This window comes from Diaphorina citri, unplaced genomic scaffold (assembly GCF_000475195.1).
Source record: "Diaphorina citri unplaced genomic scaffold, Diaci psyllid genome assembly version 1.1 scaffold2202, whole genome shotgun sequence".
Classification (NCBI taxonomy): domain Eukaryota; kingdom Metazoa; phylum Arthropoda; class Insecta; order Hemiptera; family Psyllidae; genus Diaphorina; species Diaphorina citri.
Window position 1 is genome coordinate 57807 of NW_007379627.1, and position 17770 is coordinate 75576.

The 17770-nt window shown below is 38.1% G+C and overlaps 2 protein-coding genes across 2 annotated transcripts; both read left to right on the forward strand.

Annotated features, from left to right (window-relative positions):
* The first annotated feature begins 2993 nt into the window (after positions 1 to 2993).
* LOC103518468 (glucose-6-phosphate exchanger SLC37A2-like) lies at positions 2994 to 17177 on the forward strand. The gene is made up of 2 exons (XM_008483536.3): positions 2994 to 4627; positions 16403 to 17177. The coding sequence occupies exons 1-2, from the start codon at positions 3281 to 3283 to the stop codon at positions 16652 to 16654; spliced, it is 1599 nt and encodes a 532-aa protein (XP_008481758.2). The 5' UTR covers positions 2994 to 3280; the 3' UTR covers positions 16655 to 17177.
* LOC103518463 (glucose-6-phosphate exchanger SLC37A2-like) lies at positions 9948 to 12335 on the forward strand. The gene has a single exon (XM_008483533.3). The coding sequence runs from the start codon at positions 10227 to 10229 to the stop codon at positions 11823 to 11825; it is 1599 nt and encodes a 532-aa protein (XP_008481755.1). The 5' UTR covers positions 9948 to 10226; the 3' UTR covers positions 11826 to 12335.
* Positions 17178 to 17770: the final 593 nt, after the last annotated feature.

Here is a 17770-nt window from a genome sequence, read left to right on the forward strand (position 1 = left end):
TCGGAGGAAGCACTGTGCAATATACCTTCCCCTTTTAAAGATTCTCTACCATTGCACATGTGACATGTTAGGCAACAATGCCTATTTTTTGCTGTCACATTGATCTGGACACACTATAGGTCCCTTAAATTTGACCTCTTTTGGGCGTAATGGCGCGGACAACTTTGGCTGCCACAGGCAGCTTATAGGTACCTATATTTTTTTACGGTTATCTGAAAGAGGGTCTCTGGGTAAAAGTTGACCTCCTTTGCCTCTTTTTCTACAGTTCCCTCTATCAAACGCAAACCTCTTCAAACTTTATCCTAAAGGTAAGGTTCATTCTCGGAACGGCTGACTTTCTCCAGTTCTCCTGTCATGTTCTCTTGTCCTCCAGTTCTCCTGTTCCTTCTATCAAACCTCTCCAAAGTTCAAACTTTATCCCACATAAATAGTTTTATTCTCCGAATGGTCTTCTTCTTCGTCTTCTTCTTCTCCTTCGTCTTCTTCTTCTCTTTCTTCTTCTCCTTCTTCTTCTCCTTCTTCTTCTTCTTCTCCTCCTTCGTCTTCTTCTTCTTCTCCTCCTTCGTCTTCTTCTTCTTCTCCTCCTTCGTCTTCTTCTTCTTCTCCTCCTTCGTCTTCTTCTTCTTCTCCTCCTTCGTCTTCTTCTTCTTCTCCTCCTTCGTCTTCTTCTTCTTCTCCTCCTTCGTCTTCTTCTTCTTCTCCTCCTTCGTCTTCTTCTTCTTCTCCTCCTTCGTCTTCTTCTTCTTCTCCTCCTTCGTCTTCTTCTTCTTCTCCTTTGTTTTTTCTTCTTCTTCCTCCTCTTCTTCTTCTTCGTCGTCTCCTTCTTCTTCTCCTTCTTCTCCTCCTCCTCCTTTGTCTTCTTCTTCTTCTTCGGATTCTCGTTTTCTCTTTCTTCTTCATGTGCCTTGTCCATGACTGGATGTTGGCGAACACATTGGCTAAATCACGAAAAATCCAGGGGGGAAAAAATGGCCAGTACAGGAATCAAACCAGCGTCCTAGCGCTTACAAGACAAGACAAGACGGGCGCGACAGAGAACTGAAGCAATCGTTGTGCATGGTTTGTGTTTGGTAGTAGTTTTGGCCAGATGATTTGTCACAATAAATGTTCAGTCTGAAATCTTGAAATCCGTGTCTTCCACACTAAATGTCTTCCACACTAAACAGTTTGTATCTGGATAAGACGGATAGTTAACATTCACCCCAGTGGGAATCGAACCAACGACCTAGCAAGAGATGAAGATAGTCCATGACAAGCGGAGAGAGAGAGAGAAAAAGAGAGAGAGAAAGAGGGAGGTAGAGAGGGAGAGAGAGAGAGAGAATGAGAAGTTGATTTTAATTTTGGCCTGAAAATAAGATAGGTATCTACACAGAACAAATAACCCCAGAAAAACACAGATGAGAAAAAGAGACCAGCCAAAAATGTCAGCATTAATGAAAAAAAAAAAAAAAAAAAAAAGTGAGATCAGGAAATTGAGGCCAAGTTCACATCCCATCAAACCACATTCCCTATCCAATTTAAAAATAAATACACTCCATATGATAAAAAAAAAAAACAACTCAGCCACAGAAGCTGCAGAGATTGACTGTAAAACCATTGGAAATTCATATAGACAACAGAGTTACTGTAAGAGATTCCTTGTTTTGGATGAACACTGACCAAAGCCAGGCTTGTGGTCAGTAAAAGAAACTTGCTCCATAAATTAGGGTAGGCGCATTTCCACAAGGGGGACCATAGAGCCAATAGACCATTGCCCTAGCTTAGAGCCTGGACTAACAACCCCCACTGAGACCATTGATTCTCTCACCAGGATGTCCACTGCGGAGCCTGGAATCTCCTGCTATTTTAAATAGATACACTTGAAAATTTTGAAGTTATCGGAACATTTTCAAAAATGAATACAAAACCATCAACCTTCACAGAAAAAATATCTGCTCAAGTTCTTCATATTATACAAAGTTCAGAGATATGGTCAGTGCTGCATTGAGGACACTTCTATTCAAGCATGGTTTATTTTCTCTTGGGTTGGTGCTAGGCTAGTCAGGACTTTGTTGTGGATGTCTACTAACCATCTAGGTTTTATGGTCACATAGTTGGTAGGTGTTCACAACAGAGAGCCAACCATTGACATTAAACTAGTCAAAACCCAGAAGAAAATAAACAAACAATCCTAATGAAGAGAACGGTCCTCAACAGAGCCTTGACCATAACAACCCTCACAGAAAATGAAGAAATTGAGCTGAGTATTTTTTTCTATGATGGTCAATGGTTTTTACAAATTTTTGGTGACATTCTGACCTCAAAATTTCCAAGTGTATCTAAATAAGTAGGAGGATACAGGCTCTGTTATGGACATAGACACACTAGTGTGAAGGTTGATGGTCCAGAGGTCCAGGGTCTAGACTAGGGCATTAAGCTAAATTGAGTAGGTAGAGAAAGTTATAATTATGGTTCAAGCAAAAAGCTGGGTACGTATAGATATTTATCTGTACTATAGATATTTATCTGTACTAAAAGTACCTGTACTTACTATAGATTATCAACTTACTTCTCGTCAGAACTCGTTTCTAGGAAATTCAAGTGTGCACTTGTGTGTTTTAATGACTCATTTACGGATTTTCACTTTTCCTTTTCCTTTTTCCTTGATTCCTTCCCCAACTTTCGGCATTTTGTTAAATTTGAAAATTGAAATTTGCGGTTCTAGGGCGCCATGACAGTCACGTGTTTGATAATGAAGAATGTTTCACACGATGCACAATTAATAATTTTGGGAAAGGAATTTAATAAATTAAAATGATATCTCAGGAACTTGTTTGAAAATATGGAATGTATAATACTGTATTATGTAGGTAATAAAATTAATCAAATCTTATTTAATTGTTAAAGGTAAATTCTTATTTTATTTTTGTGTAGGTAGGTAACTTTTTTGTTTCTCTTTACCATACAGTGCTGCGCTCTACAAAAATTATTTAAAAGCTACATCAAATCAGCTGTTGATAAACAAAAAGAAAATGTAAACAAAAGAACATTTTTCTGTGGAAATGAAAACTGATAACGGAGAAAAATAGAAAATTCAAGTGATTTGTCCTCTTTCTGAGTGCTTTTGACTTCTATTTAAAGTGTGTTTAGTGAAATTTTAATAATTAGATCATCGCGGAAAGTTAAAATGATACATCAGGTTGGGAACACCATTTAATTTGGTGTATCAGGTAACACACACTGCTTCAGAAAGTCAAGCAAAATTTTGACAACACAACAGTCACAACTCAAAAAGTAAAAAATGCCTATGCGGACAAGGACTGCTCAACCCTCGAGACCTGGGCCTCTGGGTATAAGGATGATAGAACATCTTATTCCAAGCTCTAACGTTGTCAAGAAGACATTGTGTTACAAGGGAGTGGTGCTGCTATTGACGTTCTGGTCTTACTGCTGTTACCATGCTACAAGGAAGACAATTAGTATTGTTAAGACAACTCTCTATCACAACTGTACAGGACTTACCCCGCCCCCTGGTATCCCCCCTGGTAATGACACATGGTGTGATTGGGCTCCATTTGATGGTCCCAATGCAAATGCTCTACTTGGCACACTGGATTCAGCCTTTCTGTTCTCATATGCGTTCTTCATGTTTATCAGTGGAATTATTGCTGAACATGTGAATTTAAGGTACTTCCTTACTATTGGAATGATCCTATCAGGGCTTGCCAACTATTTCTTTGGTTTAGCCAAAGTTTACAACATCCATGCCTTTTCATACTTTGTCATTGTTCAAATATTTGGTGGCATAGCACAAACTACAGGATGGCCTGGTGTTCTGACAGTAATGGGCAATTGGTTTGGGAAACGCAAGCGAGGCGTCATCTTTGGTGTTTGGAACTCTCACACATCCATTGGTAACATTGTTGGAGGTCTAATAGCAAGTTACTATCTCACAACCGACTGGAGTCTATCATTCATAGTTCCAGGTATCATGATGAGTCTGTCAGGCATTGTCATATTTCTCTTCCTGCCAGAGACACCTTCTAGTGTGGGATGTTCTATTGCTACTAATCTACCAAGATATACAGGAATTAATAATGACAATAATCCAATACATGGAGGATACAGGAAACTATCTAATACAGATGGTACATCTGAGGATAATTCTGACAGTACAAGTGGATCGGATGATGACACAAATCCTATTGATGATGAAACGACACCTATATTACAACCTAACCCTGATGACAAGCAAGCCGTAGGATTCTTCACAGCACTCATGATTCCAGGAGTTTTGGAATTTTCATTGAGTTTGTTCTTTGTAAAGTTGGTCAACTATACATTCCTGTACTGGCTACCAGGTTATATCAAGATTTCTACAAGTCTGGATGCACAACTGAGTGGAGACTTGGCAACTGTGTTTGATATTGGTGGCATTCTTGGAGGTATTGCTGCTGGCATTATGACTGACTTGACAGGCAAGAGTGCCACAACCTGTGCTGTTATGCTTGTGTTATCTGTTCCCATGCTATTCATATACCAGGCATTTGGAGCTGTCAGTGTTAACATGTCGATTATTCTACTCTTCCTTGTTGGTATCTTAGTCAATGGCCCTTACGCTCTCATCACTACTGCTGTGGCAGCAGAACTGGGCAATCATGAGTGTCTACAAGGGAATAATAGAGCAATGGCTACAGTAGCTTCTATCAACATCAAACGCGTCCGAAACGCCGCTCCACCCGGCCTAATAACACGAAATAGAGTTTCATGGTTGAAACATATTACTTTTACTTCCAAAAGCTTGAGCACTGAAAGTCTGCCATGTTATGGGTTCCAAAATGTTTCCGAGTGGATATCACACTAGACTTGTAGACCAGAAGTCCCAAGTTCGAAGTTTTGCCACAGATAATATAATTAATGATTCGAATTTTTGATACGGAAGCAGCGTCTTGGGATTTTTTGGCCGCTCTATGTATCGTTTGCGTCTTCTAGCCGTCTGTACGTACGACACACATTTTGCCGTTCTGTGACACATTTATCTGCCCATAATTTGATGTAAAATACATACAATATATAAAATACATTAATAAGATATACGCAAGTAGGTATATACCTCCAATATATGAACGTATACAGTAGGTACGATGTTAAATACATAGGTACACGATTTATAAAATAAATACATACGCATGTATATTGTATAAGTAGATATCTACACTTTAAAATTACGCATTTTGCCGCTTCTGTGACACATTTATCTGCCCATAATTTGATGTAAAATACATACATATATAAAATACATTAATAAGATATACGCATATACCTCCAATATATGAACGTATACAGTAGGTACGATGTTAAATACATAGGTACACGATTTAAAAATACATAAGCATGTACATATATTGTATAAGTAGATATCTACACTTTAAAATTACATGTACGAATATACAAAGTAAAATACTGTATCTAAGAGAAATACGTGTTGCGGCTGCCAAATAATTGACGGTGGTGTGTATGTGGAATGTGCGCTATGCGGTTTGTGTGTGTGTGACATCTAGTGGATTTAGTGACTGGCAGAATATGTACACGCATGCTGAAATGCAACACGTCTACTATAGTAAAATACTGTATCTAAGAGAAATACGTGTTGCGGCTGCCAAATAATTGACGGTGGTGTGTATGTGGAATGTGCGCTATGCGGTTTTTGTGTGTGTGTGACATCTAGTGGATTTAGTGACTGGCAGAATATGTACACGCATGCTGAAATGCTACACGTCTACTACACGTTATGTTTGTATCGTGTGATGGAAACATTGCATAAAAGGTACTTATACCGATGTGTAAATACTCGTACTACTACATAGTATATGTTTGAATGTATCATGTGATGAAAAATATTGCATAGTGAATCCGTTTGGAATCATTGAAGGCTGTCGATTGTGAATCAAGTTTGGGTTTGGGTTCAATCCTCCCAATACTTTTCAATGAAAATCAAAAACTTTCAAATTCAAAGCTGTTCAAATGCCGACCTCTGTCAGACAGTCAAAACAGGTGTGGCAGAAAAAGCTTCCGACCTCGGTCTGACAGACGTCCGTTTGGAATCATTGAAGGCTGTCGATTGTGAATCAAGTTTGGGTTTGGGTTCAATCCTCCCAATACTTTTCAATGAAAATCAAAAGCTTTCACATTCAAAGCTGTTCAAATGCCGACCTCTGTCAGACAGTCGAAACATGTGTGGCAGAAAAAGCTTCCGACCTCGGTCTGAGAGAAGAAGTGGCCGGTATAAGTCAAAACTCTCAGTTCCCACGGCGTAGTGGTCACTGCGCTCGTCTTGCACGCGGGAGACCCGGGTTCGATTCCCGGCGGGGTCAAGAAATTTGTATCATCCAAATGATTGATTCCGTGACTGGCTGTTGCGGGGCCCACTCAGCCTCGTGAGGAAAATGAGTAGCTATGACATATAAATGCGCATAGCGACCGGTGCCAGCATGGTAGGTAAACATTGGATTTTAGGATTATTGAGATATTGGGAAAATCCTACAATGCTGCAGTGAGCACCAAAGTTGTGACATAATAACACAAAAAAACTGCATTTACATTTACATTGTAATAATAAAGGAAGGACGGACTAAAAATTGCGATTTACCCAGAGGGCCATCGAGAGATGTATTTTGGGAATTACTAGGATCATGGGCGTATCCAGCATCGGGTTTGGGGGGGGGGGAGGCCGCGGTTAACGGGTGGGACGCCCCCCGACACCCTAGGTGACGCTCTAGGTCTACGTGTCCTGTAGTGCTGCCTAAGGTGGTAAGGTCACCCAGGGGTGGACCATGTGTGAGAAACGAAAGATAATCGCTAGGTACCTACTCGTACATCATGTCTATCACGTTAGTACCAAAATGTACCCAAAAATTTCATTCATGTGTGGCGTCAGCATGATTGCTGGTGGCCAATACAGAGAAGATTGCACTTCGGTATGATGTTCTGTCTGCTGTCAGCTCCTGAATTTCCTCGAACGTCCTTCCCAACCATTCTACAAGGTCACTGTCCCATACTCTTCTTGGTCTTCCTCGTCCATGCGTTCCTTTAATCTTACCATCAACAATGTACCCAAAAATGGCAAAGAAAGAACCTTTTTTCTTCTTAATTTTTCTTGGCTTTCCTACAAGTGGCAGGGGTCTCCTGGAGGAGTTCTTCCACTCAGCCACAGATTTTACTTTCGCTGTGGTCGGGAACATGTTATCGCCGCTGGCAAGTATTAACACCACATCAAAAGGTGGAAGAAGATCATTGTCAAACTGAGGTTCCAAGCAATTTGTACCAGTAGGGATCTTATAAATTCTACGTAACCATACTTAATTATATCTACACATGGCCTTGTTGCTCAGCGTGTAAATAAATAAAAAATAATAATTCTCAATTATTCTTCAGAATCTTCGTCTTGAAGACACCCCATTTATGGTTGAGTAAACCTAGCAGTCATAAATTTGCCAGGTATTTTTATTAAATGGCAAATTTAAAGACCTGTCAAACAAATGTGGTTCGCATACCGCGAAGGACTACTGGCCTGGTCCTATTGGGGACATACCATAAGATGCATAGCAGCATACCTGTATCTAATAACAGCAGGCTCTTGAGTAAGGTAAACACTAGAGATGTGTAAGTAATGAGTGAGTGAGTAAGTTATGACTGAGGTTGGTTCGCTTTTTTAAATTTAAAGTAACATTTAAGTATTTAACAATTTTATTTTTCACTCTCTGCACATCCCCTAGTACCAACCAATTCCGGTTTCCGATACTTTGTGATTCTAATCAAACAAAACCGACAGAGCGGCATGCTGATTGATCTTGGAACAGAACCGGTATAGAACGGATCCAGATCAAAGCTGATCCGACCAGACGCAGGTTTCAGTCAGCAGAATATTCCGAACCTGTTTGTAGTCGGTAGAAATCTAACACAAATACTAACACATGGTGTGCGAATATGCTATAGTCTGGTCTTTTAGAGAAGGAACCGGGGGAAATGGTGTGCAAGTATGATACTGAAACTCGTATAGTTATAGTCTGGTCTTTCAGAGAAACATTCGGGAGAAAAGGGTGAGATGACAATATCAAGGTTTTATTTCGAGATCTCTGGTTTGGATGACAACTTGTATCCAATTTTGAGCCACTTTTCCAAACCGAAAGGGGATACAGATGTTTAATACTTGTATTTTCTCTGCAAAAGAAGGAAGTCTGAAAACTACAACAACTGAAGTTCTTCTTCTTCTTCGTCATTTCCCTTATGCCCTAACGAGCGTCGGGTCAAAGTTCAGGCGTAGGAAATAGAGCTGACTGGAAACGGAAAGACGGATAAGGAAGGCCCACCCTGTCAAGGCGAAAAAGCAAAAGAAGGATCATATTTCTTCTTCTCCTTCTCCCCCTTCTCCTCCTCTTCCTCCTTCTTCTTCTACATTCTTTTCAACATTGTATATTCCTAACTTGAAAACAAACTATAGTGCAATACTGTTCAACCTTACCATAATAAAATAGTAAACCCAACTTCCTCTGTTCACAGACTGAGGGAGGGGAAACAGCATTAGGTTGCAGAATTGATTTCCTTCTATTGATCAGCATTCAGCAATGAGGTAACCCTATGTGCCAAGGAGGTAATCACATGTCCCATGTAAGGAGAAGGTTGTGCTTGGTGCTAATGACACTGGGCTAGCAAATCAGAGGTCCCGCGTGATACCAGTGTAGGAACAGAGAGTAGAATGTGACGACTGTACTATGTAGTTAGAAGGTTAGAGCTTGCCTTGCACGCGGGAGACCCGGGTTCGATTCCCGGCGGGGTCAAAAAATTTGCATCATGTAATTTACGATTGATTCCGTGACTGGGTGTTGCGGGGCCCTCTCAGCCTCGTGAGGAAAATGAGTAGCTATGTAATATAAATACGCAGAGCGACCGGTGCTAGCTTGGTAGGTAAACATTGGGTGTAAGGAATAAATTATTAGTAATAAATAATGGGATATCGGAAAAATTCTACAAATGCTGCAGTGAGCAAGTGAGCCTCAAAGTTGTGATATAATAACACGAAGAAAAGGTAATATTGCAGGACTCAGGAGACACATATCTGCAAAATTCTGGAGATATCACCACAAGGAAATTGGAAAATACCAGACTGTTTGGAAGGACTCCAAACTCCAATGATACCAGTATAGTCATGGGGTTTTTCATGACTTGTCAAGGATATAAAAACAGACATTTCTAAGGGTCTGGCCAATGAGGACGCCCAGCCAGTCACCCATCCAGGTAAAAACCACACTCAACAATACTTAACTTCTGTGTTTCGTGAGATGACAGCTTTTTTGCGAATCCAAGCCTGTGCTCCGTTTTTCAATTCAAATTGATTCTTGATTTACGACGGCCGCTCTGAGTTACGAGCTCAAATAAAAGTGTCAGATTGAAGAATCGAATGATATACGTTATTGCGAGGGCCATTGATTGAAGTATTTATTGACTCGGTGGTGAAGTGTGAAATGAGAGGAAACTATGCACCTATGTGCGGGAAACGTTTAGATTTTTTCTTCTTTTTCTTCGTCGTCGTGATCATCGTCTTCTTCTTCTTCATCATCATCTCCTTGTTTCTTCTTCTTCTTCTTCTTCTTCTTCTTCTTCTTCTTCTTCTTCTTCTCATGACAGTCACGTGTTTGATAATGAAGAATGTTTCACACGATGCACAATTAATAATTTTGGGAAAGGAATTTAATAAATTAAAATGATATCTCAGGAACTTGTTTGAAAATATGGAATGTATAATACTGTATTATGTAGGTAATAAAATTAATCAAATCTTATTTAATTGTTAAAGGTAAATTCTTATTTTATTTTTGTGTAGGTAGGTAACTTTTTTGTTTCTCTTTACCATACAGTGCTGCGCTCTACAAAAATTATTTAAAAGCTACATCAAATCAGCTGTTGATAAACAAAAAGAAAATGTAAACAAAAGAACATTTTTCTGTGGAAATGAAAACTGATAACGGAGAAAAATAGAAAATTCAAGTGATTTGTCCTCTTTCTGAGTGCTTTTGACTTCTATTTAAAGTGTGTTTAGTGAAATTTTAATAATTAGATCATCGCGGAAAGTTAAAATGATACATCAGGTTGGGAACACCATTTAATTTGGTGTATCAGGTAACACACACTGCTTCAGAAAGTCAAGCAAAATTTTGACAACACAACAGTCACAACTCAAAAAGTAAAAAATGCCTATGCGGACAAGGACTGCTCAACCCTCGAGACCTGGGCCTCTGGGTATAAGGATGATAGAACATCTTATTCCAAGCTCTAACGTTGTCAAGAAGACATTGTGTTACAAGGGAGTGGTGCTGCTATTGACGTTCTGGTCTTACTGCTGTTACCATGCTACAAGGAAGACAATTAGTATTGTTAAGACAACTCTCTATCACAACTGTACAGGACTTACCCCGCCCCCTGGTATCCCCCCTGGTAATGACACATGGTGTGATTGGGCTCCATTTGATGGTCCCAATGCAAATGCTCTACTTGGCACACTGGATTCAGCCTTTCTGTTCTCATATGCGTTCTTCATGTTTATCAGTGGAATTATTGCTGAACATGTGAATTTAAGGTACTTCCTTACTATTGGAATGATCCTATCAGGGCTTGCCAACTATTTCTTTGGTTTAGCCAAAGTTTACAACATCCATGCCTTTTCATACTTTGTCATTGTTCAAATATTTGGTGGCATAGCACAAACTACAGGATGGCCTGGTGTTCTGACAGTAATGGGCAATTGGTTTGGGAAACGCAAGCGAGGCGTCATCTTTGGTGTTTGGAACTCTCACACATCCATTGGTAACATTGTTGGAGGTCTAATAGCAAGTTACTATCTCACAACCGACTGGAGTCTATCATTCATAGTTCCAGGTATCATGATGAGTCTGTCAGGCATTGTCATATTTCTCTTCCTGCCAGAGACACCTTCTAGTGTGGGATGTTCTATTGCTACTAATCTACCAAGATATACAGGAATTAATAATGACAATAATCCAATACATGGAGGATACAGGAAACTATCTAATACAGATGGTACATCTGAGGATAATTCTGACAGTACAAGTGGATCGGATGATGACACAAATCCTATTGATGATGAAACGACACCTATATTACAACCTAACCCTGATGACAAGCAAGCCGTAGGATTCTTCACAGCACTCATGATTCCAGGAGTTTTGGAATTTTCATTAAGTTTGTTCTTTGTAAAGTTGGTCAACTATACATTCCTGTACTGGCTACCAGGTTATATCAAGATTTCTACAAGTCTGGATGCACAACTGAGTGGAGACTTGGCAACTGTATTTGATATTGGTGGCATTCTTGGAGGTATTGCTGCTGGCATTATGACTGACTTGACAGGCAAGAGTGCCACAACCTGTGCTGTTATGCTTGTGTTATCTGTTCCCATGCTATTCATATACCAGGCATTCGGAGCTGTCAGTGTTAACATGTCAATTATTCTACTCTTTCTTGTTGGTATCTTAGTCAATGGTCCTTATGCTCTCATCACAACTGCTGTGGCAGCAGAACTGGGCAATCATGAGTGTCTACAAGGGAATAATAGAGCAATGGCTACAGTAGCTTCTATCATAGACGGTACAGGTAGCATTGGGGCTGCTGTTGGACCCTTACTAACAGGGTATGTGTCAGTGTATGGCTGGGAGTATGTGTTTTATATGTTGATGGGATCTTGTGTTGTCGCTGTCCTGCTATTACTAAGACTCCTTATCAGTGAGTATAAGAAAATCTCAAGACCAGTCCCTGTCATCGAATATCCTTAGATCTTTCATATGACTTTTGAAATATTTTGGTCTGACATTTCTCCTCCTGTTCTAATAAATTGTGTTGTCTGATTTAATTTGTAGGTGATATTTGTGTTCCTGAGATCTCAAGTTCTTACTCAATTGGTAAAAAAAAATATACAGACCTAGGCTTGTTAATTCCTAGGGAAAGTCACATATCTTTATCATAAGAAAATTTGCTTCCAGTGTTCAAATTAATTTAATGCTAGGTTGTTCTATGTGAAGGAAAAGTATGTAGGTACCTAACTTAACAGTAGGTAGGTGTTGTGTTTCTTCTTCATCTTGGTGAATTTATAGTAGAATATACAAATATACATATTCCTCCCACCCCTAGAAAAATGTGTAAAGTTTTTTGAGAACATTTTATGTAAAGTTTGTGCCTGTTGAAAATCCCCCACTTTTAATGTACCTTTCCCTGTAAATTGAATGTAAAAGATTCTGTTTAGAGACACTTTATGTTATTCTTTATTCTCTAAATTTATTCCTACATAGTTACATACTTACATCTTAAATAACTTTAGCATAATCTCATTTTACTTTCTACGGCAAGTTTTTTTTTTTTTTTTTTTTTTTTGAAAAATCCTTTTTTTGCCTTTAGTCGCTGTCTTCTTCTTCTTCCTCTTCTTCTTTTTCTTCTTCTCCTCCTCCTTCTTCTTCTTCTTCTTCTCCTTCGTCTTCTTCTTCTCCTTCGTCTTCTTCTTCCTCTTCGTCGTCTTCTTCTTCTTCTTCCTTCGTCTTCTTCTTCGTCTTCTTCTTCGGATTCTCGTCTTCTCTTTCTTCTTCACGTGCCTTGTCCATGACTGGATGTTGGCAGACACATTGGCTAAATCACGAAAAATCCAGGGGGGAAAAAATGGCCAGTACAGGAATCAAACCAGCGTCCTAGCGCTTACAAGACAAGACAAGACGGGCGCGACAGAGAACTGAAGCAATCGTTGTGCATGGTTTGTGTTTGGTAGTAGTTTTGGCCAGATGATTTGTCACAATAAATGTTCAGTCTGAAATCTTGAAATCCGTGTCTTCCACACTAAATGTCTTCCACACTAAACAGTTTGTATCTGGATAAGACGGATAGTTAACATTCACCCCAGTGGGAATCGAACCAACGACCTAGCAAGAGATGAAGATAGTCCATGACAAGCGGAGAGAGAGAGAGAAAAAGAGAGAGAGAAAGAGGGAGGTAGAGAGGGAGAGAGAGAGAGAGAATGAGAAGTTGATTTTAATTTTGGCCTGAAAATAAGATAGGTATCTACACAGAACAAATTATTGCGAGGGCCATTGATTGAAGTATTTATTGACTCGGTGGTGAAGTGTGAAATGAGAGGAAACTATGCACCTATGTGCGGGAAACGTTTAGATTTTTTCTTCTTTTTCTTCGTCGTCGTGATCATCGTCTTCTTCTTCATCATCATCTCCTTGTTTCTTGTTTCTTCTTCTTTTTCTTCTTATTCGTCTTCTTCTTCTTCTTCTTTTTCTTATTCGTCTTCTTCTTCTTCTTCTTCTGGGTCTTCTTCTTCTTCTTCTTCTTCTTCTTCTTCTTCTTCTTCTTCTTGGTCTTCTTCTTCTTCTTGGTCGTCTACTAACCATCTAGGTTTTATGGTCACATAGTTGGTAGGTGTTCACAACAGAGAGCCAACCATTGACATTAAACTAGTCAAAACCCAGAAGAAAATAAACAAACAATCCTAATGAAGAGAACGGTCCTCAACAGAGCCTTGACCATAACAACCCTCACAGAAAATGAAGAAATTGAGCTGAGTATTTTTTTCTATGATGGTCAATGGTTTTTACAAATTTTTGGTGACATTCTGACCTCAAAATTTCCAAGTGTATCTAAATAAGTAGGAGGATACAGGCTCTGTTATGGACATAGACACACTAGTGTGAAGGTTGATGGTCCAGAGGTCCAGGGTCTAGACTAGGGCATTAAGCTAAATTGAGTAGGTAGAGAAAGTTATAATTATGGTTCAAGCAAAAAGCTGGGTACGTATAGATATTTATCTGTACTATAGATATTTATCTGTACTAAAAGTACCTGTACTTACTATAGATTATCAACTTACTTCTCGTCAGAACTCGTTTCTAGGAAATTCAAGTGTGCACTTGTGTGTTTTAATGACTCATTTACGGATTTTCACTTTTCCTTTTCCTTTTTCCTTGATTCCTTCCCCAACTTTCGGCATTTTGTTAAATTTGAAAATTGAAATTTGCGGTTCTAGGGCGCCATGACAGTCACGTGTTTGATAATGAAGAATGTTTCACACGATGCACAATTAATAATTTTGGGAAAGGAATTTAATAAATTAAAATGATATCTCAGGAACTTGTTTGAAAATATGGAATGTATAATACTGTATTATGTAGGTAATAAAATTAATCAAATCTTATTTAATTGTTAAAGGTAAATTCTTATTTTATTTTTGTGTAGGTAGGTAACTTTTTTGTTTCTCTTTACCATACAGTGCTGCGCTCTACAAAAATTATTTAAAAGCTACATCAAATCAGCTGTTGATAAACAAAAAGAAAATGTAAACAAAAGAACATTTTTCTGTGGAAATGAAAACTGATAACGGAGAAAAATAGAAAATTCAAGTGATTTGTCCTCTTTCTGAGTGCTTTTGACTTCTATTTAAAGTGTGTTTAGTGAAATTTTAATAATTAGACTATCGCAGAGAGTTAAAATGATACATCAGGTTAGGAACACCATTTAATTTGGTGTATCAGGTAACACACACTGCTTCAAGTGCTTCAGAAAGTCAAGCAAAATTTTGACAACACAACAGTCACAACTCAAAAAGTAAAAAATGCCTAGATAAAATCCGCCCCGGGCGAGAATCGAACCCGCGGCCTAGCGCTTACAAGGCAGACGCACTACCAACTAAGCTAACTAGGCTGGCTGGCATTATCTTTAATAGATTGATTTGAACCTTATATTACTGACTGAAAACTTAATACAATCGCAAGAGTGGGAAGCGACATCTATGAACGGCCGTTTTTGTGAACGCCAAGATTATAACAACTACAGCGAACGATTAACACAAAACACATGGTAAATGGTATCCAGAATTTACTCAACAGCATTCTTAACAGGTAGAATGTCAACAGTTTCATTTCTCACTAGGTTCTCTTCACCACGGTTTGTAGATTTTAAATATCAAGTCGGTAGATTTTAGAGGTCAAAAATGGTACAGTAGAATCTCGATTATTTCAACTAATTGGGACCGAGGGTAGATGAAATGATCACTTTCTATTATCTTTTCCTGGGATAAGATAGGATATCCATATCCTTTTAAAGATGAAAAAAAAAGTGGATTTTGGAGTTGAAATAATCGAGGTTCTACTGTACCTCTGTATGTAAAGGTGACCACAAACCGATTACATGTATGTGGTCGAGTTGGAAAAACTCACATATTGACAGAGGTAGAACTGAAACATCTTGGCACCTTATAACTCCGACAATAACACGTGCATTTACGAGTTGAAAAGTTATACCAAGTTATGAGCTAATAAGTTCAAAACTTTTCTTATTACGTAAATGTACACCACACACTAGCAGAAATGAAACTTGACATCCGGGACGTTGCAATGGTTGGAATAAAACTGATGATCATAATAAGTCTAGAAAATAATATAATAATACAAAACACATTCAAGTAAAGGAGCTAAATCAAAAACATTACATTATTGGATAAATTGTAATAGAGTTACCTACCAAGAGAACTTGCTAGAAACCCAAGTTAGATCAAATAAAAGGAGGTTAGTATACCAAGGTACTTATTGAAAACTTGACTTTTAATTGGTACACATCTATTTTCAGCACATTTTTATTATTATTTATTGGTTTTTTGTACCCCATTATGCCATCAAAAACTGCTGCTACAGTGCTACTCTTATTAATGCGGTCAAATTCTCAAACAAAGTTGAGGATCGAATCCACGCCCTCCTGATTACCAGGCAATAAGTAGTCTCCTCAGTTCGTTCGGCTACGAGAAAAAAAATCAAAATTCACAAACGAAACACAAAAATCGCTACTTTCGTTGCACGGACGAAAAAAATCGAAATAAAACAATAAATCGAAATGAAAAAATTGAAAAATAAGTAGTCTCCTCAGTTCGTTCGGCTACGAGAAAAAAAATCAAAATTCACAAACGAAACACAAAAATCGCTACTTTCGTTGCACGGGCGAAAAACATCGAAATAAAACAATAAATCGAAATGAAAAAAATGGGAAAAAAATATTCGCGCACAAACTTTCGCACTAATCTACCTCAGGACAGGTATAGGTAATCTCGGCACGAAAAAAATTACGATCGAAAACTTTTCCTAAAAATGTTCTCACACGATATTATTTTCCGATCGCAAATATTCTCCACAGTTCGCGATACCTATGTCCGGCCTGGCCTGACTGAGAGTTCACGACTAAAAGTGTTTAACACATATTCATATACCAGGCATTTGGAGCTGTCAGTGTTAACATGTCAATTATTCTACTCTTCCTTGTTGGTATCTTAGTCAATGGTCCTTACGCTCTCATCACAACTGCTGTGGCTGCAGAACTGGGCAATCATGAGTGTCTACAAGGGAATAATAGAGCAATGGCTACAGTAGCTTCTATCATAGACGGTACAGGTAGCATTGGGGCTGCTGTTGGACCCTTACTAACAGGGTATGTGTCAGTGTATGGCTGGGAGTATGTGTTTTATATGTTGATGGGATCTTGTGTTGTCGCTGTCCTGCTATTACTAAGACTCCTTATCAGTGAGTATAAGAAAATCTCAAGACCAGTCCCTGTCATCGAATATCCTTAGATCTTTCATATGACTTTTGAAATATTTTGGTCTGACATTTTTCCTCCTGTTCTAATAAATTGTGTTGTCTGATTAAATTTGTAGGTGATATTTGTGTTCCTGAGATCTCAAGTTCTTACTCAATTGGTAAAAAAAAAATATATACAGACCTAGGCTTGTTAATTCCTAGGGAAAGTCACATATCTTTATCATAAGAAAATTTGCTTCCAGTGTTCAAATTAATTTAATGCTAGGTTGTTCTATGTAATCTATGTGAAGGAAAAGTATGTAGGTACCTAAATTAACAGTAGGTAGGTGTTGTGTTTCTTCTTCATCTTGGTGACTTTATAGTAGAATATACGTACAAATATACATATTCCTCCCACCCCTAGAAAAATGTGTAAAGTTTTTTGAGAACATTTTGTGTAAAAATTGTGCTTATTGAAAATCCCCCACTTTTAATGTACCTTTCACTGTAAATTGAATGTAAGAGATTCTGTTTAGAGACACTTTATCTTCTTCTTCTTTTACTGCGTCTTTTCCCACTCAAGTGGGGTTGACTTTATGTTATTCTTTATTCTCTAAATTTATTCCTACATACTTACATCTTAAATAACTTTAGCATAATCTCATTTTACTTTTAAAACTTCACTGTAAATTGAATGTAAGAGATTCTGTTTAGAGACACTTTATCTTCTTCTTCTTTTACTGCGTCTTTTCCCACTCAAGTGGGGTCGACTTTATGTTATTCTTTATTCCCTAAATTTATTCCTACATACTTACATCTTAAATAACTTTAGCATAATCTCATTTTACTTTTAAAACTTTTTATTAATGATTTTTTAATATTTATGTAATTATTATTACTCCTTGTGATTACTATGTAATGTTTCTGTGTATCTTATATCTAATTATCTACCTATTTTAATAAGAAGAACTTTATTTTAATAGTGTAACAATTTTACAAAGGTCGTGTTTTCTTTCTTTTAATGTTAATTTCGTCAGCTCCCATGGCGTAGTCCAATTTAAAAATAAATACACTCCATATGATAAAAAAAAAAAAACAACTCAGCCACAGAAGCTGCAGAGATTGACTGTAAAACCATTGGAAATTCATATAGACAACAGAGTTACTGT

Coding starts and splice junctions, on each gene's coding strand:
- LOC103518463 (XM_008483533.3), top strand. CDS start 10,227: ATGCCTATGCGGACAAGGACTGCTCAACCCTCGAGACCTGGGCCTCTG.
- LOC103518468 (XM_008483536.3), top strand. CDS start 3,281: ATGCCTATGCGGACAAGGACTGCTCAACCCTCGAGACCTGGGCCTCTG. Junction 4,628..16,402: donor CTACTGCTGTGGCAGCAGAA/CTGGGCAATCAT, acceptor GTGGCTGCAGAA/CTGGGCAATCATGAGTGTCT.